Here is a 24,687-nt window from a genome sequence, read left to right as displayed (position 1 = left end):
TTTTAAGAATATTTTTTTTATAGATAAAAATAAAGGAATACATTGGAGAAAAACACATCTCTATTTTAGAGATAGAAATAGAGAAATACATTGGAGATGGTCTAAATATGAGTAGCTGTGTAACACACAGAGAAACAGGGAGATCTAAACATTTTTCTTGTTCAAGTGATCATCCCTTCTCTCTATTGTACATATAAATACAACAAAAAAAATACTATAAACCTCCCCTATTTGAATCCAAGAAAATAAGAAAAGAATAACTATGAACATGTACATCTCAATCTCATTGTAGAAAATCTGTAAGAGAAGCTTGTATATCTTCTAGTGTTCTTCCTTTGGTCTCGGGTACCATCGCATAAATAAAGGCTATACCCGCAGCGCAGATACTAAAGAAGATCAAGAACGTTCCTAAAAATAGTAAATTTCAAACATTAGATAAAGGAACTTTTGGTAAAAAAAAACTTTTAGAGATTTAATTGACCGTATAACATACCTGATGCGTTCCATTCTATCATGAAATTGAAGGCGAGAGCCACAATCCAACTAAAGAACCAGTTGGCTAAGGTAACAATAGTCCCAGCTGAAACTTTAACATTCATTGGGAAAATCTACAAAACCAAAATGTTTTACCCTTTTAGAGATGAAAAAGTTATACACTTTGAGAAGAGTTTGTGTTGATTTATACCTCAGACATGATGACCCACGGTAAGCCTCCCATGCCTACGGCAAATGCAGAGATGAAGCCCTGTTTCATATGAAAGTAACATGATGTAAACATCAGATCAATTTTATACAAAGAGCATTGCTTGTTTTAATGAAGATAAATATTATATATTATAAATTGCTTATTATATATATATATATAAAAAAAAGAAGATAAATATTATATACGTACCACGACACCGATGAATGTCAAAATAGGAGTAAGCTCATCGAGCATGCCATATGACTGTCCAAGAAGAAAAAAAATTGATATGATAAATATAACATACTAAATTCGAAAGTTTATATATATCTTGTTTTGGTAAAAATAATTTTTAGTTTTACCCGAAAGCTGAAGGAAAATGCGAGGAGCAAGCTGCAAAGGCACATTCCACTTGCAGATGTCTGTAACCGAAATATTATTCATTTGATTAATCGAGAAAGCTAAATTGATTTGCTTCATTTCATATTTGACTAGAAAAGATAGCAAAACTATACCAGTAGAAGAGGCCTTCGTCCCATTTTCTCAACCAAAATCAGACCCAATAAAGATTTTGGTATCTACAAAACAAGAACACATGATGCATAAGACTTTTTTGAAGTGTAGTCCTTGCAAGGTTTTTTGAAGAAAACTATGTGCAAAGACATACCATGATCGCTGCAAGAATCATTGAGCCAATGTCGCTTGGAAATCCTGTCAAGAGAAATAAAGATTTGTTACTCACAAATGAAGACAAATACATTATCTTCTCTTTTTGTCATCAAAGACAAATACATTATCATTGCATGTTGTCTTACCTCCTTTATTAAATATGCTACCGACATAGAAGATAACCCCTGGGCTTCCAGAGAGCTGTTGCAGAAGCATTAGCCCCACACCAATCTGAAAAAGTGTCATAAACTTTGAGTAAACAAAGAGGACAAAAACTGACATCTTCACCACAAAATGTTTTAGAAAAACTTACAACAAGAGCCGGAGCATATCTCCTCTGGAACACATCCATAATCCGAGATTTTGGTCCTTGATCAAACAACACTATGGTTTCCTACAGTTTCAAATAGCAAAGATTTGATTATTAGTCACGTTTTGAGTTGAGACAACAAGAATTTGGAAACAGAATTGTAATACTTTGATAGCGTAGGCTTCTTCAGAGACATCAGCTTCATCTCCACGGAGACGCTGCAATGAAGCTTTACATTCTTCTTCACGTCCCCATTTTCCCTAACATATCATTTCGACAACATTTAAAATTATCACTTCACATGTTTTATTAAAAATACCCATAAAAAGGTTTTATTAACCTCTAAACATACCAGTAATCTAGGGGACTCTGGGATGAAGAACAAAGTCAAAACTTGCAAGGCACATGGAATCAGACCTGAGAAAGAAACCAATATAACTTAAAATCATTCTTCTCTCATCACTTTTATTGCTAGAAAAAGAGCAATTAAGCTTACCGATTAATGCCAAATTACGCCAATGAACAAAGTTTCCAATGACGTAGTATAACGACAACCCACAACTTTGCATCAGCTGTAGCAACAGTTAAACCATTTATAAGATAGATCATTAGTATCTGAATATTCTCTAGCTAAACTATTATCATTCTTTGATTATTATTGAATTACCTGATTAGCAAATACAAATGCTCCTCTAACATGTTTTGGTGTTATTTCTGCGATATAAACTGGTATCTGGTTGCAACAGAGTTAAAATAAGTCTTTACTTTAAACTAACAAAAATATAAAATGTTAATTGATAACGAGAGTAAAAAAATAATTACCACGTAGCTAAATAAACCAACTGCAAATCCTGTGGAAAACCTTCCAGCATCTAGCCAAATCGTGTCTTTTGCAAATGCTATTGCTAGCCAACCGGCTATGCAGAAAAGTTGAGCAAACCACATTGTCTGTTTTGTAAGAACAAGGAGAATATCAGTACAAGAAGTTTTTCACCACACAGAGTAAACTTAGAGGATATAAATGGTAAGTTTATAATTACCCCTTTTCTACCAATGAGATCTGAGGCTTTCCCACTAAAGATGGCACCAAACATGGCTCCAAAAGTCATAAGTGATCCAAACATGGAGTACTGAAGTAATTTAAAAAAGAGACAAATGTTAGTATAACATGTAAAGAGTAGGCCTATTGAGTAGAACAAGAGTCATGAAAATGTTTTTTTTTCCTACTTGTGCAACAGAGAGGCCTAAGTCTGTTGTGATCCCTGTTTGAGCAACTGATGAATAACCTGCCTGTAATATCATATAATTTTTAATAAAACATGAATTTCAGAAATTTTGGATACAAGGAACCAAAGATTTTGACTAACCGCACAACCATAACAGAAAGAGCCACACACAGAAACAAAGGTGCTGAAGAGCACAACCGCAGTGATACGACACTCGTTGATGTCGTTTCTGTTCTTGTTCAGTAACAACCCTGCTTCAAGATTTCTTTGGTTCTCCGACATCGTCATCTTGAGTTTCTTGATCAATATTCTAAAATGGGGTTTTGGAGTATTTGCCAAAATATGCTTTTATATTGCTTACTTTTTGGCTTAGATTTGATGACTAAGTCGAAAAGAAAAGGTCATTTATATTCTTTGAGTAGTGGAGGAAGGGGCGCAAGAGGTCAGCTTCTATCTTTTCTTTCGTGTCAGGTTTCTTTTTTTTTAATTAAATATATTTTCATTATTTGAAGTTTGAACTGTTTAATAATTCTATTGGTTCTTCTTATTTTTGACTTATTTTATTCCTTGAAGTAGGGGCGGGCGTTCGGGTATCCATTCGGGTTCGGTTCGGGTCTATTCAGATTTCGGGTTTTCAGGGTCATGATTTCAGCCCCATTCGGGTATTTCTAAATTTCGGTTCGGATTCGGTTCGGATCCTTGCGGGTTCGGTTCGGGTATGAATAACCCATTTAAATTATTTAAATATTTTAAAATTCATTATATACTTTAAACTTTACAAATTCTATAAACAAAATAATATATTACATATAAATTTGAATAACATGTGTCAAAATACCAAAACTTAACATATAAATTGGTTTAATTTGAATATTTGGAATGAGAATCAATATATATTTTAAATATTATTGGTGTTTTGAGTATACTTTAACTATTTAGACATGTACTTTTGACTATTTATATATATTTTTCAACTATTTTGGACAATTTAAAAGTATCACATATTTTTGCATGCTTTTTAATATACATTAAATCTAAAATTAGTTAATATATATAGGTATATTAATCTATTTCGGATATATTCGGGTACCCAAAATATTTTGGTTTGGATCGGGTTCGGTTTTTTAAATACCAAAAATTTGAATCCGTTCAGTTTTTCTATCAATTTCGGTTCGGGTTTGGTACTACTTTTTCGGATTGGTTCTTCGGGTTCGATATTTTTGTCCAGCCTTACCTTGAAGACTTTTGTAAGCTATTGACATATGAGTTTTAAAGTACATGATTAATTATCTTTATTAATTTGTTTTGAACTTGTCACCACCTTTGATAGTGGGACTCTCTGCCACGAATCAAAAAGGTAATACAGTGAATTTTGTGACGAATTATATATGTGATGGTGGCAATATACACATGAATCCATATTGCATACTATGTAGCTACTATTGTTGTACCTTTCGAATGAATCAGCGTAGATATCAATAAATTTATCATTTGTTTGGATGTGTAGATATTAGAATACACCGTGTACATAGTTTCTTTGTTTCCATATAGTCGTTTAGAAGAAAAAAAACTTCTTTTGAAAATTCTATTTTAGAACCAAAAATAAATACATGTTTAGAATTACTTAGTCGCTTGAAAAATGAATCGGTCAAAATCGTCAATTTCAACAAATACGAAAAATACATGATATTTCTAGAGAAATTAAGAAAAATAAATAAACTAAAATACAAAATAATTGAAATAATAAATTATTCTGTAAATGTAGTATAAATTATTATAGAACAAGACTTGGGTTCACTCCTTATAGTGAACCTTTAAATTCACCACCTCCCTAATAACCAATTAAATTGTCAATTAGATTAATAATAAAATAATTTTAGACATATATAATATCATATTTAATAATGCTAATGTCACTATTTAATCCTTAAACTCAAACTCTAAATCCTAAATCCAAATTTTAAACCCTAAATTTTAACCTATAAACCCAAACTTTATACCCTAAATCCAAATCTTAAACCCTAAACCCAAACCATAAATCATAAACCAAAAAATCTAAACTCTAAACCCAAAACTATACCCTAAAATCAAACCCTAAACCCTAAACCCAAACCCAAATCATAAACCCTAAACCCAAACCGTAGACCCTAAACCCAAACCATAGACCATAACCCAAACCATGAACTCTAAATCCAAACTTTAATTGTTAACCTTAAATTTCAAAAGAACAACATCAATATTAATCTAAATATTTAGGATATAGGGTTTGGGTTTTATATTTACGTTTTGGGTTTAAAGTCTAAGATTTGGGTTTAGGGTATAGGTTTGGGTATAGAGTTCAGGTTTTTGGATTTATGATTTATGGTTTGGGTTTAGGGTTTAAGATTTGGATTTAGAGTATAAAGTTTGAGTTTATAATTTAGAATTTAGGATTTAGGGTTTAGAATTTGAATTTATGGATTAGATAGTGACATTAGCATTATTAAAATTGATACTATTTATTTTTTAATTATTTTGATTTTTGAAAAAAATATTTAATATTTTTTAATTATTAATCTAGTTAGCATTTTGACCCAAATCTTATCCATTATTATACCTAATGGCTATCTTAACCACCATTTAAAAAAAGTCAAACATCACTTGCCATATCATATTATATAACTTTTGACATGAAAATGAGTAGATATCATACTAGTTACGTGATTCATCAATTCAAAACAAATAAAAATATATCCTACTACGTGGTTAATCAATTGATCACGAACTGTAAATGAGTTGTCACTTGTCACATTAAATATTTTTATGCAATAGTAAACGCGTTGATAGAGGTTTGAAGTTTACATTAAAAAAGCCGTGTACGCTATCTATTTGAGTTACGAGTAATGATCCAATTCAGAGCAAATCTAGAAACTTCATATCCATTTATTCAAAACTCTTAGGCTCACCTGTATCTCCTCGCATTTCAAATGATGACTTATTGTCATATCTAATTTGATACCGACATACTTTGATTGCTTTTCTTGGAAATAAGGAGATCAGGAAACGATCAACAACCTTTGAATTTTCTCCGGGGAAAAAGGAATTTATTGTCCTATATCTCATTCTATCTTTAAAAGGAAATTAAAGGTAATGTTAGGTAGGCTTTAAGCAAAATAAGAAACTTAGGAATGGTCTTAAAGTGTAGCTAGACCGAGAGTGATGTTCATTGTGTAGTCTTGTAACTGTTATGTGGCTGGGACTCGATGGGATATTTATTCACCAAACTTAGCATGTAAAACCGGGTTATATATATACACCAATAGTCACCGTCATGTTTTCTGTCGCCTCAGGTTGAAAGCATTGAAGGAAAATGCGTTGGAATTTTGCTGAGGGTTGTATCATATGCTGATCATATGCAATGCAGAACCAGTTTAAAGCTTAGTGGAATGAAATATTAGCTTAAGATGCTAAATTCTTTAAGTTTAATATGCATAGAATGATAGAATTAAAAATATTAAAAATTCTTGATAAAATTTTGTTTGGCTTCCATAATTTCAGGGTCGGCACTGATATGTTTGCGATGTTTTTTGTATTATGATTTTGTGGAAGATTAGATATCTGATAGTAGAGTTATAAATCAGAAAGTCTCAAGTTATGCATGCATTTCTTAAGGGCTATAACCAAATATATATCATAGTCATTTACGTATAGACAATCATACAACAAATAATTCATATTGCGTGGATAATCATATTGCATGTGAGAGTTAATTGAGTAAATCAAAGTGTTTGTCTATTTTTTGTCTTTTTAGAAGACGATGATTGGCCTAAGAGTGGATCTTACCGTCTCCTGGTATATAAACTAAGAAAAGTCAAAGACCGAGCTAGTAACAAGCTTACAAGTGTAATATTGTTGAACTGCAGTATGTTGTCACTGCTAGCTGGTGATTGTGTTATAAGGACTCCGCTTATCACTATCAGACGCAAATGATGATATGACTATACCAGCCAAGTGTAGCTATAACCATCAGTTATATACATTTTGTTTGGAAAAGTAGGGTTCACACTGACATTAGCATACTCTTGATTTGGTATTTTAATTTCTTATCAAGCTGAGTTTGCATGAGTTAAATATTCAAAACTTTCATCAAGCTGATAACCAAATCAACACAAATATATATATATATATATGCTTACTAACTTATATTGTTTTCCCTTAAAATTTAGAATGAGAGAAAGAAAAAGCAGTAGCAACAAATATAAATATGAAAAAGCTGTTTTCTTGTTAAGTGATAATGTGACAAAGAAGGTTACTGAATCGTATCTTTAAAGCATCTAAATGTTGGGATTCGATAATGTTTGGCCTCCTTTTAAGGTCTACAAATATTGCTAACATGTTACATGTGACGAAGAAAGTGGGTACTCCAATAAACATGTTTTTATATAATGGAAATGTTATTTATATAAATATCAGTTACGAACTAGTGACAAGAACATGATAGGGTAGGGATGATAAGAACTGTGACCTCTCCTCATGAATGTTGAGATGTGGATGGACTAACCCCACGGGCCACCACTAAGGATTTATATTCTAGCTTTTTCTTTTCTTTATACAAATTTCTCAATCATCTAAATGTCTTAATGCTTTTAAATTATAGGCACCAAATATAAAATCTTTTTTTTTTTTTTTTTTTGTCAACTGGTCACTTTTGGACCTTTAATCCTCAAACTGAGGTAAGTGGGGGTCGAACCCCCGACGTCAGGGCCCGAAGGCAGAGCTCAGCAGCCACTTGGCTACGAACGACCCGACATATAAAATCTTTTAAATTTATATTTTCTTCTTCTAATACCGAAAAGGAACAAAAGACACCCCTAATGTTTTCAGTCACATTGAGTACATCTCAAGAATACCCTTAGATTAGATCCTCATATACAAACCGGAAAATCTAAACCGGTTAGTACAAAAAATGGATTTATATGCTACTACTTTTTGTGTTAGTGGGATTTCATACTATTGCTACTCACCATGTGCTGTGTTTCTAAGCCATCCGATGATATCACCATGCCTCAGGAGGCATTGACCAAAACAACCCCTGTGGCCCAACACCTTCCTCCACAGGCAATGAACCTGTCCCAGCTTGCGTTCCACTGTTACCATTTGGATAGCTTGGATGCGCCAAGAATGCTTGAATTTCATCAGCCATATTATAGTTAGCTGATGGTTGTAGGGAAGGAAGTGTTTGAACTGGAGCCTGAGCCGGGATACAATTGTAAGCTGTTGGTTGCAGCGGAGGTAGTGTTTGAACTTGCGCCTGAACCGGGATATAATTGTAACCTGTTGGCTGAGGCGGAACAAGTGTTTGGGTTGGTGCATGAACCGGCCTGGTAGGTCGAATGATCAAGTGTTCATACCCCGTGGAGCCGGGCGCTAGACTGCCTCTCATTCTGGTCAGTGGGCGCTGACTTGGAGTGTTTGCAGATGGCATATTCGTGAGTTCACGCCATCGGAACTGTTGCACTGCGCCGACAGGATTCTGTCTTTGAACAGGTCTTTGAATTGGCATTTTCATGCGTCTCTGGTCAGAGGTCCCTCCATAGTTGGCAGCTAACGCTTGGGGATGTGTAATGCAGGATGGGATCTGTCTTTCCTGCGCAGGGGACAGGCTCCTGGACCTCCTTGTGGGAGGAAGCCTCTGGTTCTGTTAACAGATGAGAGAACATAATATATTCAGTGTTGGTTATGTATAGGAGAGAGAGATTAAAATATAAAGATCCTTGCATGCCAAAAAGATCAGGTTTAACGGATGACAAACCTGCAGTGCATACTGATGATGCAACGGAGGAGGCATGTGTGCTAATTGAGTTTGAGTTACGCCATTATCATAGATGTGATTATATCCGGAGGCTCTTCCTAGAGAATGTCCAAGAGGAGTAGTAACATGTGAACCTTGAAACTGAGAAGAAGGTATTGGTATGTGAAAGCTGGATGTGTTAGTAGCAAATCTATCTTGCGGAGATGACGCTTCTCTCACTGCTGAATCTCGCTGGTTTACTACTTGCGGAAAGTTCATGAACCCATCAAAAACATTCAAACTTTGTGGCAACTGTGGCAGCAAGTCTACTGAAGCAGAAGACTGGTTGAGTATAGGATAACACATCACAGGGGTATGCGTGTTGTGAATCTCGGATAGACAAAGCTTCTGTTCGTTGAAGTGAGTGCATCCGGATGTTTCCATTTCAGTCTCATCACTGGTGAGATCCAAAACAGTTGGCCTTAAGTTCTGGAAGCTATCCGGGTCTCCCTGAGTGGCTTCTGGCACAGCTTCCACATTCCCATCGTTCTCCGTTGCAACCCTCCATGATCCATCAGCGGAGATGACCACATCCGTAGCATTACTTCCCACCTCTTCTAGAATCTGTGGATGTTGGACAAGGTTTGTTTATCAAGTGTAAGATGTGAAAAGATATAGAATCAAGGAACAGTAAGTAAGTTACTTGACCTTTATCATGCTTTGATCTAAACGGATGTCAGTGTAGCAGACAGGCTGATTGCAATGAGGGCAGCGCCATGATGGTATCCTCGTGTTTATTTCCACATAGTTCCAAAAATCAAAACACTACAACATCACCAGCAGAGATAAAGGTTACATTTTGTATAGTTTATAAAAAAAAAAAAAATTAGCAACTTTGCCAAGAGCCTTGAATGCTATGCTAAATGAAATAGTTATCTTCACAATGATTTTAAACAATGAAAACACACAAGAATGATAGATACTACCACTTAATACTAAAAACAGAAAAATGCGTCACCTGAAGATGTTTGCAGACATGACCCTTCACAGGTAGCTTGATACGCGTGCGACTGTTACAATGGTGTGTGATTAAATCATTGAAAAAAAGAAAGCAACTTCACTAAGATACAAAAGCTAGAAAAACATCCACGGGTACCTACCTGATAGGACAACTGAGAGATATCCTTGATGGTCCCTCGATTAGGTCACAATCTACAGACAAAAAAAATCGAAATAGGACAAACAATGGTTGATCTAAGAGAAGAAGTCCTCAGAAAACAAATGTAAGGATGCAAATGACTACATGACTTCATAGTGGTAAATGCAATAAACACTAAGCTGCTGGTTTCATCTCCTAGCTAGTGTCTTAAATTTTTTTAATCGAATTACCTGAATTTGATTGAATGACTTGAGAATGAACATAATCTTTCAGCGATGGATTCACGGGAAGTGGGATGTCATCGAAGAAGGCAATGACAATGAAGTAACTACCTGTACAGCAAATGGGTATTTTGTTCATTATCACTGACAACGAGGAGGAGAAATTAAGTAGGATGAATAATAAATATATATTATAAAACTGGAAAGAAACCTCCAAAGCAGCCAATGGTTTGCAGAAGATTTGCCCCAAGGTTGAGCAGGGAAGTAACATCTGTTGGACACTGCGGCCCAGGCTCCTGAAAAAAAAAAAGAGAATTACAATGAATAAATTTACTTGTAAGTACAACATATCCGAGAAACAAACGAAAATAAACAAACCATTAAGGCAATGTATCTCTTTTCAACGCCCTTTCCATTCAATAAAAAGCTGTAATTCACATAAAAAAAGCTAATGTTAGTTAACATACAGAAACTGCTTTCAAAATGCTTAAGGGAAAAGGGAAAGCAATCCAAACGCACCTGACTTCTTGTGGATGTATAATACAACTAGATTTGCTTATGTCCTCTGTCCGGAAAACAAATAATCCCTGAAGAGCAACCAAGATTCCCATCATAAACCATTTAAGCATAATAAACTCAGAAACTTAAAATGCAGGAGAAACCACATATGCACAATACAGTGTGAGCGACCAAGCGAAACAAAAGGTAACAACCAAGACTATCAGAGTAATAACACGTAACCATAACATAAGATTGCAATACGTACTACTTTGGCTTGGGGAGAATGTTGCAGCATCTTCCTTGAAATGTGGAAGTCCTTCACCAATATGTTTGTTTCTGCCTGCCACAAAAGAAAAAAAGAAGCTAACTAAAGCACACATCCCAAAGCTGCTTAGAACTGAATAAATAAATAGCAAAAAAAGTTACCTTGGCCTCGGAAGAAACAAGAATATGCCCCAGCTTCAAAAACGGATAGAACCTAGAGACAGAAGAAAAGGAGGAAGAGATTCAAAACAAACCAATGTTTCAATCTTAGTGATCGATCAAGTAGATGTAACACAAAAGACTGCCTAAGAAACTGCCCAAAAACATTCGACTACTCAATCATCATAGGCTAAAGAAAGTAAGAAACATAAGAATAAAACTGCAGCCTTACCTTTCCATGACCTGGGGAATTAGACTGACGGGACTATTGACACTAGAGGTAACGTTTTCAGAACCGGTGAAACCCTTCAACATCTGTACAAGAAGAAAAGGCATCACTAGTTAAAAAAGACTCCTGAATATTCTCTCAAACATCAGAAACTACACATACCGAATCTACGAGATCCAACAGGTGTTGAGACTCTTTTTGCGGGAACCACCCAAGCGTACAAGCACTCTGTTTCAAGAAACATAAACACAGTAATAAAAAAAAGGTAACTTACCTATTAAGAACCCAAACACATCCTATATAAGTAAACTTGTAAGAGCATAGAAAAGCAAGCAACTTTTTTAACCTTGACTGAGATCATCAGCGTCATTATCACTGCCCTCGTTTGAGCATTACATCTTCTATGTTGACACACCTGCAACCATATCACCCAAAAGGAAGAAGAATCAACTTTAAAAATCGAAACTTTATGAGAAAAGATTGAAACTTTATGAGAAAACAGAGAAGACGAACGTGATTGAGGGTTACAGCCAGGTCTTGAGCGTCCACAGGAACTTCATCCTTCCCAATAGCCGCATCGATTCCACTGAAAATTCAAAAAAAGTTCAAACCTTTTTTGAGATTCAGATTCAAGGTTTAGTTAACTCTGAGAGAGAGAGAGAGAGAGAGAGAGAGAGAGAGAGATTTTACTTGGCGAGAGAGAAGCAGTGAGCGTGAAACTCCTTGCTGTCGACATCATTGCGATTGTTTAACCTAAACGTAATGGAGATAATGTTCGTTAATTTCTTTCTTTAATAGAAACTATTAATTAATACTTAAACAAGTTTAAAAAAAAAACAAATCAAAAGTCAAACGACACAGATAATTAAAAAATTAGAGTGAACATGCATGAGAAGAGAAAGGGAGAAGACCTAGAACTCGGAGGAATCACCATTGATGAATCTTTGACGATTCTTTTTTTTTTTCTTTTTTTCTTCAGTCTTCTCCGACAAGTTTCGATGTCTTGAGAATTTATCCAAAAACTGACACGACACAGCCGGTAAGCAGTAACTTATTGTCTTTTATACTTTGCAGTTCACTCCTTTTTGTTTTTATAATTTATTAACTTGACCCTGCAGTTTACTCCTCTGGTCTTTTGGAATATATTATGATGGTCCCTAGACTTCTGATAGTTGTCTTTTTGGCTTAGATAATTGATAATTATTGCGCTGAGAATCGTTCTCAGCTTTTTTTATTAAATAAATAAATAATTTTAAATTTGTATCAGTTCATAAGAGCATTTTTATCCTACAAACTCATTAGGTGTCTCTTATTTTTTTTTAATAGTATTTAAGGAGAAAAGTTGAATAAGAGACTTAGTTAAAAACCTTGAGATTTTATGTCTTCCATTGCAAGTCTCTAATTTAAGGTTTCATAATCTTCCCATGAGAGCATGAACTTGTTTTGTATGGTGAGAAGAGGGAAAATGTGGTGAGAAGGATAGAAAATGAAGTTTGTTTGATCAAATGTGTTGCTCGTTTTGTATGGTTAGAAGAGAGAACATGAACTTGTTTTATATATAGATTGTGATGGTCACAAGGTTACAAAAGGTCCGTGAATACACTACACTACTAAACAAGCAAAAGACAAGACTAGAGAAGACAACACAAGTTACAAGGTTACAATAATTGAAAGCTTCTTCCACACTCTCAATGCTCCTGAAAGTCACAAGAACAAGACAGAGAGATGAAATCAGTATCAAGAACAAGACAGAGACATAATATCTATATGAAGAACAAGACATAATCATAACAAGAACACAAGTTATTTTTACACACAAAATATTTTAACAAGACAGAGCAGATGAAAGAGAGAAAGACTAACCTGTGATGCTACGTATTCCGTTGTCCAATGACTGTTGCTCATCTCTCTTGATCCATCTATCTGAACACACAAAGACAGGAAGGTTTCAGACACGACATGATTAATAAACAAAGACTGTGACATTTAAATTTGCACACAGAGACAGAACATGATTAATAAACAACCTGTATTGATGAACCTTCCTCAGCTCTCTTTCCACTGAACATATCAAATACGAGTTGATCCCTTCATCTCACCACACAAAGACAGAAACACAAAAAAATATTAATCACCAAAAAGAACCCAAATCTAAATTGATAAATTTGCAACAAACAAAACGAGAATGACTCAATATATTTTACACCTAAAGCCAACAGAATGAACAGACAGAAAACATTATCAAAATTGATAAACTTGCAACAAAGATATCACAACTGATCAAAGCCACATGTATGATTGAAGAAGATGCAACATAAGCTTTACCTGAGCGCGGAGAGCCATCGACAGAGAGCTCCGTCGCTGTTTACGAGAGCCACCGCCAGACCGAATCGAACCTACAAACAAATAAAAACTTCCGATCAGAACAAGAAGTCTAATCTAAAACATGCATGATTGAAGAAACAACAATAGTCATCCACGAGCAACGGAGAGACATGATTCCGTGTCGTCGACCAGCCACGGAGATAGGGAGTACCGCTGTTTCGTCGAGGAACCACGGAGAGAGAGAGAGAGAGAGAGACAAAATCACCTTTGAGAGAGAATAGAAGATGGAGAGGTTTCGGAGAAAGAGAGAGAACAGAACCAGAGCACGAAACCAAAGCCACGCTCATCCTCCTCTCTCCTCTCACTTTGCCTACACGTGTCACTAATAACCGTCTCTTCCTTACCCCAAATAAGGAACGCCTCTTCTATTTATTTATGTTTTTGATTTTCTTTTAAATCATAATTAGCATAAGAACCCCCACTAAATACGACCGATAATGATACTCTAACACATGTGACTGAGTGAGCAAGATACATATAATGGTCGTTGTTGGTTTACTAGTGTATTTTAATTAATTTTTAAAAATCAATTAAATTATGTATTTATTGAACTAATGATTGTAATTTTATAGAAATTATATTTATTTATTAGTTTCTCAATAATTAGTTGAAATCTGATATTATCCATTTAATAATTTATCATTAAATTTAAGTTCCATATTAATAAATTTTAAGAGATTCAATTCAAAAGTCATTAAGTCAATTACTCCAATTTTACTATATACTAGGTGTTTTGCCCGCACATGCGGGCATAATCGTTTTACTAATAATTATTAATATATGTATTATGATTTAAACACCATGATAACTTATTTTTTATATTCTTAATCATTTTAGTTTTTTCGATTTTTATTTCGGTCTATGTCTTCTTAACACAAATGAAAACTTTAAAACTATGAGACCATAAAAGCATAATTACATATCAAATATTGCACACAATAAATCACTAAAACACACATAATCCAAGTAAAAACAAAATAAATAAAAATTAAATAAAAACTAAAGTTCGATGGTAATTTAGAAGACTAAAAAAACGAATTGAGATAATGACAATATTTCATTGGTTTACTTGATAAATATATACATTGACTTATCTTAATATTTAATAAATTTACTTTTAATAAAAGAAAAATAGATAATGATAGTTTTATTATTAAAGTTAATTTATGGTTAATTATATAATGATAAATCTTATTATTCATTAAAATATATCAATTTTAGCTGTTTTAGAAAATAAACCATTAAACACATGTTCATAACATGATTACAAGAAAACTCTTTAAACTTAATATTAAAACATATTTTTCTTATAGATTAAACAGTAATAAAACATACACATGAAATAACTACCGAAGTAATTCAGAATAACTAATTCATAATTCCAAACTCCATGTAACAAAAACGATTTGTTCCTATACTTTCAAGCTCAAAGAAAGAAGAAAAACATAGAACTTCAACTAAAAAACAAATATCAAAAGTACAAAATATAGATGTCAAAAACTATAATCGAATTTGGAATGAATGAAAAAAATGAAACTATAGAATTTAAATCATCTTACATCATATGAAAATAAGAATTGGTCCTAACTTGTTTAAAATAATTATAATTTTAATTCCAATTATAAAATTTGAAATCGTTATATTATTTAAATAAAGAAATTAATGATTTAAGCTAAAAACAAATAAGAATCTTGTGAAAGTTAAAATAATTATAATCATAGATCCAATGAGAAATTTCGAAATATTTATATTATCTAAATTAATAAATTGATGATTTAATCTTAAAACTAATAAGCATATGACAAATTAGCAAAATTAGCTAAAATCAAAGAATATATATAAATAATAAATTGATGATTTAATAAAAAAAACTAATAAGAATATGACAAATAATCAAAATTAGCTAAACTCAAGAAGAATGTGATAAATCAGTAAAATCACTTCATAAATAATAATAGTTATATTATTTAAATTAATAAATTAATAAGTTAAGCTAAAAACTAATAAGAATGTTGTGAAAGTTAAAATGACTATAATCATAAATCCAATGAGAAATTTCGAAATATTTATATTATTTAAATTTATAAATTAATTAGGAAGTTTGAAATACTTATATTATCTAAATTAATAAATTGATAATTTAATTTAAAAATCTAATAAGCATATGATAAATAAGTAAAATTAGCTAAAATCAAAGAATATTATAAAAATTAATAAATTGATGATTTAATAAAAAACTAATAAGAATATGACAAATAAGGAAAATTAGCTAAAATCAAGGATATTGTGACAAATCAGCAAAATCACTTCATAAATAATAATATAGAAAACTAATAAGAATATGACAAATAAGCAAAATTACCTAAAATCATGGAATACATGACAACTAAGCAAATTTACTTCATAAATAATAGTATAGATCTGAAGAGGCTAGATGACGTGACAGGCTGGCAATTAGAAGTTTACAACCAATCAGAGCAAAGATCTTCCTCCCTATATAAAGACGAGGAATAAGGACCCTATGGCCACTGCATCTCCGACTCCAAGACTTGGTAGAATATGTGATGCAGCAGCATGTAGCTTAAACCGCCAAGATTCCTTTTTTTCCGTCAAAAAAATATATTAGAGAAGGTCTAAAGGCCGGTCCGTTTACAAACTACCAAGAACAGAAGTCCACACAGACTAATGGGCTACAAAAACAAAATAAAATAAAGAACGGGCCTCAAGTCCATTACAAGCACCCAGGCCCAAACGCTCGACCGACACCTTGGAAGGTGGAGCCAACGTGTTGTCATCCTCTCCACGGCCTGGACACGCGTCACTCGATCTCTCCTTTCAATGTCGTCGCCACAGATCTTCACCGGAGGGCACGACCGAATCCCACCAAACCGTCGCAAACCTCGGCGCCAAACACAAGCTTTCTCGCTTCACATCTCGACACATAGGGAAACCGCATCACCAACGCCTTGATTTTTGAATCAGAACACCGGAGAGCTTCATCGGGTCTCACCCGAGATCTCAACCCAGGCGTCGCGGACTACAGCTTCACCATCACCGCTTCATCAACCGGGGAGCAACCATCGATAACTCGAGATCTCCTCCCTTTCCGAAGCCAAATACACCCACCAAACCTCAAAAGTACCAATACCGGGGCCAAGAGACCACCGCCTAAAGACAACCCTAAAGCCGACCGTTCTCCTTTGACGGAAAGGAGCAACGACGAAACCGCTAAGCCGACCGCCCACCGAGAAGAAGGTGCGGCGACGGAGACTAAAAGAAACTACACAAAGCCTCAAAAGAAAGAACGACTTATTGCAACTAGGAAAGGATGCCGTACCGACGGACGGTGACTGTGAAAGCTCACTCCGTCGACCGGAAAGGCTTAATCTCTCGAGTGTTTCTCTCTCTAACTTCTCTCTCCCTTTTTCTGCTTTCCTTGCCAAGATTCCTTTTTATAGTTTTTTTTATATAACTTCTCTTTTTATAGTTATTTCCTTTTTAGTTAAGGATTATATTTTACTTTTTTTAGTAGATTAAAGATTTTAATGACGGTTTAAGAGTTCTATATAAAAAACTCTCCTATAACTTTTTTGTAAGATAGATTTTGATTAATAAGACTTCCTGTTTATTTTAAAGAGTTTTCTTAAATACTGCGAAAAGTATTTGCATCTTTTTATCTTGTTTTTGAAGTTGCCTTGAAGAACACTTAACGGATTTAAAATCAAATCCTTGATCTTTGAATTCATGGTTTTCCAACTCTCCATCAATATGACCGTCGAATCAACCACCGTCGCGCACGGTAACACCACCGTCGTACCGAACGGAGATGCTTCCAACGGTAACATTATCCCTACCTCCAAGAAACCACGTGAGAGCGACCGTGGCCGCCGCCGCAGGCGGAAGCAGAAGAAGAAGAGCAACAAAGCATCATCCCGTGCCCCCGATGTAGAAGAAGCGGAGGCAGATCCGCAGCAGCCACAGGTATGTGAGCAGATTGAGATTGAGTATGTTCTAGAGCAGCCTGAATTGGAAGATGCTTTTAGCGATGAGTTTAAGCAAATCTTTGACAAGTTCAGTTTCAGGGAACCTGTTGCCTCTGAGGAGGACGAGGCTAAGAAGGATGAATCTGAGGAGAATAAAGACGAGGACGATGAAGAAAAAGAAGAGAAGGTCATGATCTCTAAGAAGCAAAAGAAGGTTGAACGGAGGATGAAGATTGGTGAGCTGAAGCAGGAGTCCGCTAGGCCTGATGTTGTTGAGGTCTGGGACGCTACTTCAGCAGTCCCAAAGCTGTTGGTGTTTTTGAAGTCGTGTCGCAATACAGTTCCTGTTCCAAGACACTGGTCTCACAAGAGAAAGTATTTGCAGGGAAAGCGTGGTGTAGAGAAGGCGCCGTTCCGTCTTCCTGATTTCATTGCCGCAACCGGGATTCAGGAAATTAGACAGGCTTACATTGACGGTAATAAAAAGAAGTTGAAGTTGAAGCAGAAGCAACGGGAGGAGCGAATGCAACCAAAGATGGGAAAGATGGAGATTGACTACCAGGTGCGCCATGATGCGTTCTTCAAATACCAAACAAAGCCGAAGCTGTCTGCTCTTGGGGATTTATATTTTGAAGGGAAAGAATTTGAGGTTAAACCGAGGAGGGAAACGAGACCAGGGACATTATTGTCACACGGCTTAAAAGAAGCTCTTGGTTTGGCTCAAGGCGCTCCTCCCCCATGGCTAATTAATATCTTTGGCGTCCAGCAGCAAGATCAGCCTAACTATGAGGATGAGCCTATTGATAAGAGCAAGCACTGGGGTGACTTGGAGGAGGAAGAAGAAGAAGAAGAAGAAGAGGAGATGGAGGAAGAAGAGGAACTAGAAGACGGCATGGAATCGGTTGATACAATGTCAAGTATAGAGACACCACCGGATGCAATAGAACTTCGTAAGGAGCAGAGAAAGGAACCAGATAGGGCTCTATATCAGGTACTTGAAGAAGAAAAGGGAGAGAGTGTTGCTCCTGGAACTTTGCTGGCACCCACACACACGTACGTTATTAAAACTGCTACTCAAGACAAGTCAGGAGCGAAAAGGGTTGATTTGCTGAAAGGACACAAGAAGACAGATCGCGTGGACGTCAGCTTACGGCCAGAAGAGCTGGAGGCCCTGGAGAATGTGTTGCCTGCCAAGTATGAGGAAGCAAGAGAAGAGGAGAAACTACGCAATAAGCCAGAGGACTTCAGTGACATGGTCGCCGAGAATAATTCCAAGAAAAGGAAGCGTGACAAGGAAGGGAAGAAAAAGAGAGATTTCAAGTTTTGAACAAGCTGTGTTTGTCTCTAGACATGAGAGAGAGATTCATTTTGCCTGAGAATGTGTCTTTACGAAACGTTGAGAGAGGTGTTGAGGTAGAAAATCTTCGAGTTAAAAAAACAAAAAAAACTAAATGCTGTGGATTCTAGACATGTACTGTGTTTCCTTAAGTTTTTTAAAAAACTTGTTTAAATAAATTCAATACATAAGGAACTGATGTTTTAATTTGATTTAATTGAATACATAAGGAACTGATGTTTTAATTGCGAGGATTAAGGTTGTATTTAGAGTTCCTAATACAATTGCAGGCATCGAGTTATGTCGTCTGATTAAACATTTTTCAAACACATAAGGAACTGATGTGTTAACTGCAGGGATTAAGGTTGTATTTAGAGTTCACAAGACCTTACTTTGCATACTGCTCTGTAACGCAAGACATTCTATGTAACGTTGAGAGGTGTTGAGGTTTCGTGTTTTTTAAAAAAAAAACTAAATGCTGTGGATTCTAGACATGTACTGTGTTTCCTGAAGTTTTTCAAAAAACTTGTTTAAATAAATTCAAAGCCAAAGCCTGAAAAACATAAATTTAGGATCTGTGACGATTGCTAGTAATATATCAGACATGTTTGCACCAAATGTTTTAGTGTCGGAATGGTATTAAATTATGTGGAACATGGTTTTGAAAGATGTTAGATAATAAATGTGGGGATGTAGCTCTCAAATGGTAGAGCGCTCGCTTTGCATGCGAGAGGCACAGGGTTCGCTACCCTGCATCTCCATTTTTTCAAACAAATTAGTACTGAACAGATGAGATATTAGCGCAAATCCCGATTCCACATCTTTAACAAATTCCTCTAGCATTGCATATTTGCAGGCTTGTGTCGTGATTAAACATTTTTCAAAACATAAGGAACTGATGTTTTAACTGCGGGGATTAAGGTTGTATTTAGAGTTCCTAATACAAGACCTAACTTTGCATATAGCTCTGTAACGGAAGCCATTCTATACTTGTAAATCAAGTAACTTTCACCCAGTTTATGAAAAGTGACGCTATGAAATCTTGTTGGAGGCAATTATATTTAATTAATTCCAAGTATACACAATTTCCTAGCAAATCCAAATTTGTTTTTTTTTCCCCAACCAATGTGATGACAATAAAATGCGAAAACAGAAGATGAAATCTTAAGAGAGGCTACTGGTTAATCGCAGGAGCGCCCACCGGATTGATATTTCTGCAACGGACATAACTCAGAAACTGCCCCGGAAGCTCTTCCAAAAGTGCTTGCACCACCGACACTTGTCCACCTGCACCCACCAAACTCGTTTTAACACATACGATGACCAACGTGCAAATCATTAAGTATATGAATTAAATCAAATCTCTCACTGTGGACTTCTTTCATAGGAACGAACTGAACAATGTCCCGTGTAGCCACCCGACCGGTAGAACTCTCTAACCGGCGACCTTTGTCAGCATCAAGAATCTAACACAACAAAATATACCCGAGCCCCAAGTTATATTTTGACTAGAATATAACAAATATAAAAAGTTTTAACTATAGACAAAAAACAACAAAATCTACCTCCATTTGTGCGAAGTCTGTGTTTCCCACACCGACGATAAGAACCGACAATGGGAGATCAGAAGCTCTCACCAATGCATCTATTGTACCAGCCATGTCTGTCAAGACTCCATCCTGTTTCAAGCCAACCAATCAATTTTTGACATCAAAAAGATACGATCCGTCAAAAGTAATCACGTAAAAAATGTTTCCAGTCTCTTACCGTAATGATTAGAAGCACAAAGTACTTGGGACTGTTTTGTGAGAGTGACTGTGAAGCGATGTGAGCAGCCTTGTCGACCACGTGGCTGAATAGAGTTGGTCCCGCTAGAGCAACGTTGGTGAGGGCACTTGAATAAGCTGACATGATTCCTTCAACTCCAACAACCTGAGATGGCAAAAAAAAGGAAAATAAAAAAAACTCAGTGACACATTTAACATATAGTTTCGAGAATGCTATTTATTATCATGGTTCTGTATAAACAACATTCTCTTCGTATCAATTTTGTAATAATAAACACCAGCCAGAGTATAATCAGAGTATTTTTGTCTCGTAGGTTTTTACCTCATCGCCATATGGAGCTCCATTCAAGTTAAAAGCATGGGACACGTGACCATCCGCTGTTCTTCCTCCAAAACCCCAAGCAGGAAAACGCCTATCAGAATCATAGAACTGGATGACCTCTCCTACTTCCATGATAGCCTGGAAAAGAAACAATCACATAAAGAGAGAAATACTAATGAGGTATTAATGCATCGAAAGCAGAAACATAGACTAACATAAATCCGGTTCAAACAAATGGTACCTTTTGATATGAGTTTAGTCTGCCTGATGGATCATTGTAGTGCAAAGAACTTGGAGTACGGGGATCACCATTTGAAGCTGTAAGACAGGTCATCAAATATTAAAACTCAAGTTTTTTTTCTAAGATGATAAGATATATACATATGAAGAAGAAGTTGCATCACCGGTAAAGTCGACTGCAACCATGAAATTAAGTTCAAATCCGCTTGAGATGTAATCAAGAAAACTGTATTGCACTTTTTCGACAAAACGATCCACGATGAGCTGGCCTTTTAGAACCTACAGAATCCCGACAATGATTTTTTAAAGAAAACAGATGCAAATAACTGGATTTAAAATTTAACATAAAATGGTAGGAGTAAGCACCTTGTTGCGACCGTGACTTGTGGATGGATACACAAAGTTTACAGCCTCTCTTTGCTGACAAAATCTCTCTAATTCCGCTACAGATTTCTCTGTCCTCCTGCGAGGATCAATACAATTGTTAGTAACAACAAATCTGTATAAGACCCTATAGAAGAGTAGAAGGTTGAAGCTTTACCCAATAAGCTCGTGATTCCCACTGGTATTGAAATCTAAGCACTCGATAAGCAATGGGGTATCCTGAATAAGATAAAATAAACAATTTTAACATATTGACTAAATCAAATATGATTGAAACACATTAAAACTGGAAGCTTACTTTGCTTCCAAATTGCTGCATAGTCAAGCATACAGGCTTCCAAATGGGGTTGAGGTTGTTGTCAACTACCTCAGTCCGACACACCGGAACTACAATACTGTTCTCAACTAACCTTGAAATCCTCAAAAACGGATCCTAGAAAAGAGAAAATAAAACAACTTAGTATCGTTATGGAACAAGACAAGCTATAGAATGTATAACTTTCACTTACACTCTTAGAGAACAAGTCCTTATTATCCAAATTGACAGAGCGAAGATTCATCTCGACGACAGTTTTAGACGCAATGGTTTCTTCAGCCTGGACTGAAAGTGTTCCCAACTTTCTAATCACACCAGCTCCGAAATTACCTTGAAGGTTTAATGTCATGGACCGGTTAGGTTTTGTCATAACCTGGTGATAGGAAAAAGTAATGGAATTAGAAAAATATATGAAAAGATGTACACATAAAGCAGTAAAGCTAGTTACCAAACAACAAGAAAACCCATAAAGTAGCAAAGTCTAAATCATTATATAAATTTACCTCGGATAAAACACATGTGGCTTCTCCCAAGTAATCCTGCTCCTTCAGCTTTAAGGTCTGCAAGAGGTTTAAAGTATGTTGATACAATCATTTAGGTATAACATTCATAATCAAAAGGCAATTGATGAACTCTATTGTCAATGGAAATGTTACCTTCACCGGCACATTGTGAAATCTGGTATCAACATCAAACACGTGAAAGCTGAAAAAAAAAGATTCATGTAAGTCAACAGTCTTCAATTGGTTAAACCGTGCGAGTAAAATCATCAAAAAACAATTGTTTAGAGTAGCGTACACTAGTGTCTGAACAGTTTCAAACTGAAAAGAGACAGTGATCTTCTCAATCCACTTTGGACTCAAGTTGTTGAGTATGACTTCAGTGCGGCCAATTTCCTCAAGCTTCCCATCATTTTTCCTCAAATACATGACAGCCATCGGGTCACTCTACAACAAAGAGTGAGATACAAAAACCACTTCTTAAATGCATATAGTGAAAGCGAATGGAAACGAGACGACCACATCCAAAAAGTTAAAACTAGTAACAGTATGAAATCTCCAGTACTGCAGGGAAAGAGATTGTGTATTAAAAAAATTGATCAGGAGCATACCTTAGATGTGATATCACGGTCAATCAAGTTTGAAGCCGACAAAGATAACTGCAAAACGAAAATTGCATAATGTTAAACACGACTCAAAGGTACCAAAGGAATCATCGAGTATGAAGGTGGAAAAGAAACAGTTATGAGCAAACATTATACGGATTAGGCCAACAATATTCAAGTAAATGGCATCATTGCGAAGGGTTGTTTTTTTCTTATCAAATATTAAAAAAAAAGTTAGAACAAGATCTCAAAGCTTGAGCGAAACGAACTCCACAACGGTTCAAGAAAGTTGCAGCCTAGTAAAAGACTCTCCTTCTTGTGTTCTAATTTCATTGCAATTTACAAGAGACCAACATAGATCGAAAAATACATACTTAAAAAAGTCATTCCAGCGTGTGGGTACTTTTTCTCAGAAAGCCAGATTATACTGAGTTTTCTACGAACAAACAACAAGACTCCACATAATAAATATTATTAAATAATCTAACCCCACCACCGGTCCACCATAGGAGTAAAAAAAACAACAGAGAGAAACATGGACAAAGACTAAAGACTCAAGTCAATGGTTGGCTCCATTAGAAAAGTACAAAGACATCAAGTTAGAATATCTTATCCAACAATCCACTAGGCTTCCCAAACAAAAAATCGACGACTTTACTCAATTGTGATCATTATTTTTTTTTCAATTTAGCAAATATTCTAATCACAAGTTGCGAGCTTTGGTTGTCTTTATGCAAAATCGTGAACAATATATAAATCACACACTAGAGAGAAGAAGTAAGAGACAAGACACAAACACACAAATAAACCCTAGGTTCTGTTTTTTTTTTGATAAGGATACCTCGATCTGAGAAAAGAGAGGATATTGACCGCGGGATCTGAAGAAGAAGTCGACGGCGTCGTTTTGCGCCGCATTGTTGGTGGTGGCGGTCGATGTGGGCCTCTGCTGGACCCCTCCGATGGCTTGTTTGCCCCCTGCCACATCCCCAGTTAAACAATTCCCCATTCTCTGTTCTCTTAGCTGCTGATGATGATGATTAACCAACCCTAGCTTAGATGATATAATCTCAAGTTCCTTCACAATTCTGATTAACCCTAAAATCGCCGAATTTCACAACGCAGCAGATCAGCACTTCGTCTTCTATATATATAGATATAGATATACGCGTTATGGTTTGATAGTTTTTCTATTTTATTAAATTCAAAAGGAGAAGTAGATGGTAAAAGAGATTTACAACAAAAACAAAAGTTAAAAAAAAAAGAAGAAGGGTAATTTCAGGGAAATTTACCAAAAAGAAAATTAAATTGGAACTTGTTTTTGACGATATGACTTTCCCGTGGTATTTTCAAAACCGGGCAGACTAGCAAACCAAAAATATATTAGATCATGGATTATTATGATTTGACCGGTTTGAACCATGTTTAAATGGACTAAATTGAATTTAATTGGATTTAGTTAGATTAAAAATAACAATTAACATATTTCAATAACTATAATATTTAAAAAAACTTAAAATAACAATTAAAAAATGTAATAAAAATAATAATATAATTTTATAATTTAAATTTAAAATCAATACAAAATTCACATTTAAACTTATTCTCCATATTTTATCACAACTCTAATTTTTCTTCA

At 35.3% G+C, this 24,687-nt stretch overlaps 4 protein-coding genes across 5 annotated transcripts; 1 reads left to right on the top strand and 3 right to left on the bottom strand.

Annotated features, from left to right (window-relative positions):
• Positions 1-3,386, bottom strand: LOC108863337 (sugar transporter ESL1). Its single transcript, XM_018637729.2, has 17 exons — positions 3,032-3,386; positions 2,892-2,954; positions 2,705-2,794; positions 2,487-2,612; positions 2,332-2,397; positions 2,161-2,236; positions 2,017-2,081; positions 1,832-1,924; positions 1,668-1,748; positions 1,501-1,585; positions 1,353-1,396; positions 1,201-1,263; positions 1,048-1,107; positions 896-949; positions 686-745; positions 494-608; positions 1-408 (listed from the first exon to the last, which is right to left on the bottom strand). Exons 1-17 carry the CDS (start codon positions 3,176-3,178, stop codon positions 284-286), a joined length of 1,413 nt encoding a protein of 470 aa, XP_018493231.1. The 5' UTR covers positions 3,179-3,386; the 3' UTR covers positions 1-283.
• A 4,293-nt stretch (positions 3,387-7,679) lies between these two features.
• Positions 7,680-12,222, bottom strand: LOC108856248 (E4 SUMO-protein ligase PIAL1). The gene is made up of 17 exons (XM_018630012.2): positions 12,105-12,222; positions 11,884-11,946; positions 11,707-11,779; positions 11,540-11,608; positions 11,356-11,421; positions 11,197-11,279; positions 10,968-11,019; positions 10,807-10,881; positions 10,560-10,627; positions 10,419-10,467; positions 10,252-10,336; positions 10,050-10,151; positions 9,821-9,872; positions 9,679-9,730; positions 9,369-9,485; positions 8,682-9,284; positions 7,680-8,567 (listed from the first exon to the last, which is right to left on the bottom strand). Exons 1-17 carry the CDS (start codon positions 12,125-12,127, stop codon positions 7,926-7,928), a joined length of 2,274 nt encoding a protein of 757 aa, XP_018485514.1. The 5' UTR covers positions 12,128-12,222; the 3' UTR covers positions 7,680-7,925.
• Positions 12,223-17,189: 4,967 nt separating this feature from the next.
• Positions 17,190-19,072, top strand: LOC108858548 (uncharacterized). The gene has a single exon (XM_018632461.2). The coding sequence runs from the start codon at positions 17,323-17,325 to the stop codon at positions 18,886-18,888; it is 1,566 nt and encodes a 521-aa protein (XP_018487963.2). The 5' UTR covers positions 17,190-17,322; the 3' UTR covers positions 18,889-19,072.
• Positions 19,073-19,930: 858 nt separating this feature from the next.
• Positions 19,931-24,203, bottom strand: LOC108860881 (protein BONZAI 3). Of its 2 annotated transcripts, none has more exons than XM_018634731.2 (16): positions 23,893-24,203; positions 23,058-23,105; positions 22,745-22,893; positions 22,603-22,651; positions 22,450-22,506; positions 22,140-22,319; positions 21,929-22,063; positions 21,788-21,849; positions 21,613-21,709; positions 21,411-21,525; positions 21,248-21,324; positions 21,007-21,144; positions 20,665-20,829; positions 20,463-20,576; positions 20,267-20,363; positions 19,931-20,184 (listed from the first exon to the last, which is right to left on the bottom strand). In XM_018634731.2, exons 1-16 carry the CDS (start codon positions 24,055-24,057, stop codon positions 20,072-20,074), a joined length of 1,761 nt encoding a protein of 586 aa, XP_018490233.2. In that variant the 5' UTR covers positions 24,058-24,203; the 3' UTR covers positions 19,931-20,071. The 2 variants fall into 2 exon arrangements, with proteins under 2 accessions (XP_018490233.2, XP_018490234.2); XM_018634732.2 differs by lacking the exon at positions 23,893-24,203 and adding an exon at positions 23,426-23,474.
• Between the last annotated feature and the right edge of the window lie 484 nt (positions 24,204-24,687).

This window comes from Raphanus sativus, chromosome 5 (genome assembly GCF_000801105.2).
Source record: "Raphanus sativus cultivar WK10039 chromosome 5, ASM80110v3, whole genome shotgun sequence".
Lineage (NCBI taxonomy): Eukaryota > Viridiplantae > Streptophyta > Magnoliopsida > Brassicales > Brassicaceae > Raphanus > Raphanus sativus.
This window is presented reverse-complemented; position numbering and strand designations above follow the sequence as displayed.

Bases quoted from the DNA above. Each gene is read 5' to 3' on its own strand.
- LOC108858548 (XM_018632461.2), top strand. From the start codon at position 17,323: ATGGTTTTCCAACTCTCCATCAATATGACCGTCGAATCAACCACCGTC.
- LOC108863337 (XM_018637729.2), bottom strand. From the start codon at position 3,178: ATGACGATGTCGGAGAACCAAAGAAATCTTGAAGCAGGGTTGTTACTG. The intron at 2,613-2,704 runs GTAATTATAAAC...CTTACAAAACAG, and splicing joins ATCTCATTGGTAGAAAAGGG to ACAATGTGGTTTGCTCAACT. The intron at 2,082-2,160 runs GTAAGCTTAATT...TTTCTTTCTCAG, and splicing joins GCGTAATTTGGCATTAATCG to GTCTGATTCCATGTGCCTTG.
- LOC108856248 (XM_018630012.2), bottom strand. From the start codon at position 12,127: ATGGTGATTCCTCCGAGTTCTAG. The intron at 9,285-9,368 runs GTCAAGTAACTT...CAACATCCACAG, and splicing joins TAGATCAAAGCATGATAAAG to ATTCTAGAAGAGGTGGGAAG. The intron at 8,568-8,681 runs GTTTGTCATCCG...ATCTGTTAACAG, and splicing joins ATCATCAGTATGCACTGCAG to AACCAGAGGCTTCCTCCCAC.
- LOC108860881 (XM_018634731.2), bottom strand. From the start codon at position 24,057: ATGGGGAATTGTTTAACTGGGGATGTGGCAGGGGGCAAACAAGCCATC. The intron at 21,710-21,787 runs GTAAAGCTTCAA...TGATCCTCGCAG, and splicing joins GGGAATCACGAGCTTATTGG to GAGGACAGAGAAATCTGTAG. The intron at 20,830-21,006 runs GTAAAAACCTAC...TTGCCATCTCAG, and splicing joins GAGCTCCATATGGCGATGAG to GTTGTTGGAGTTGAAGGAAT.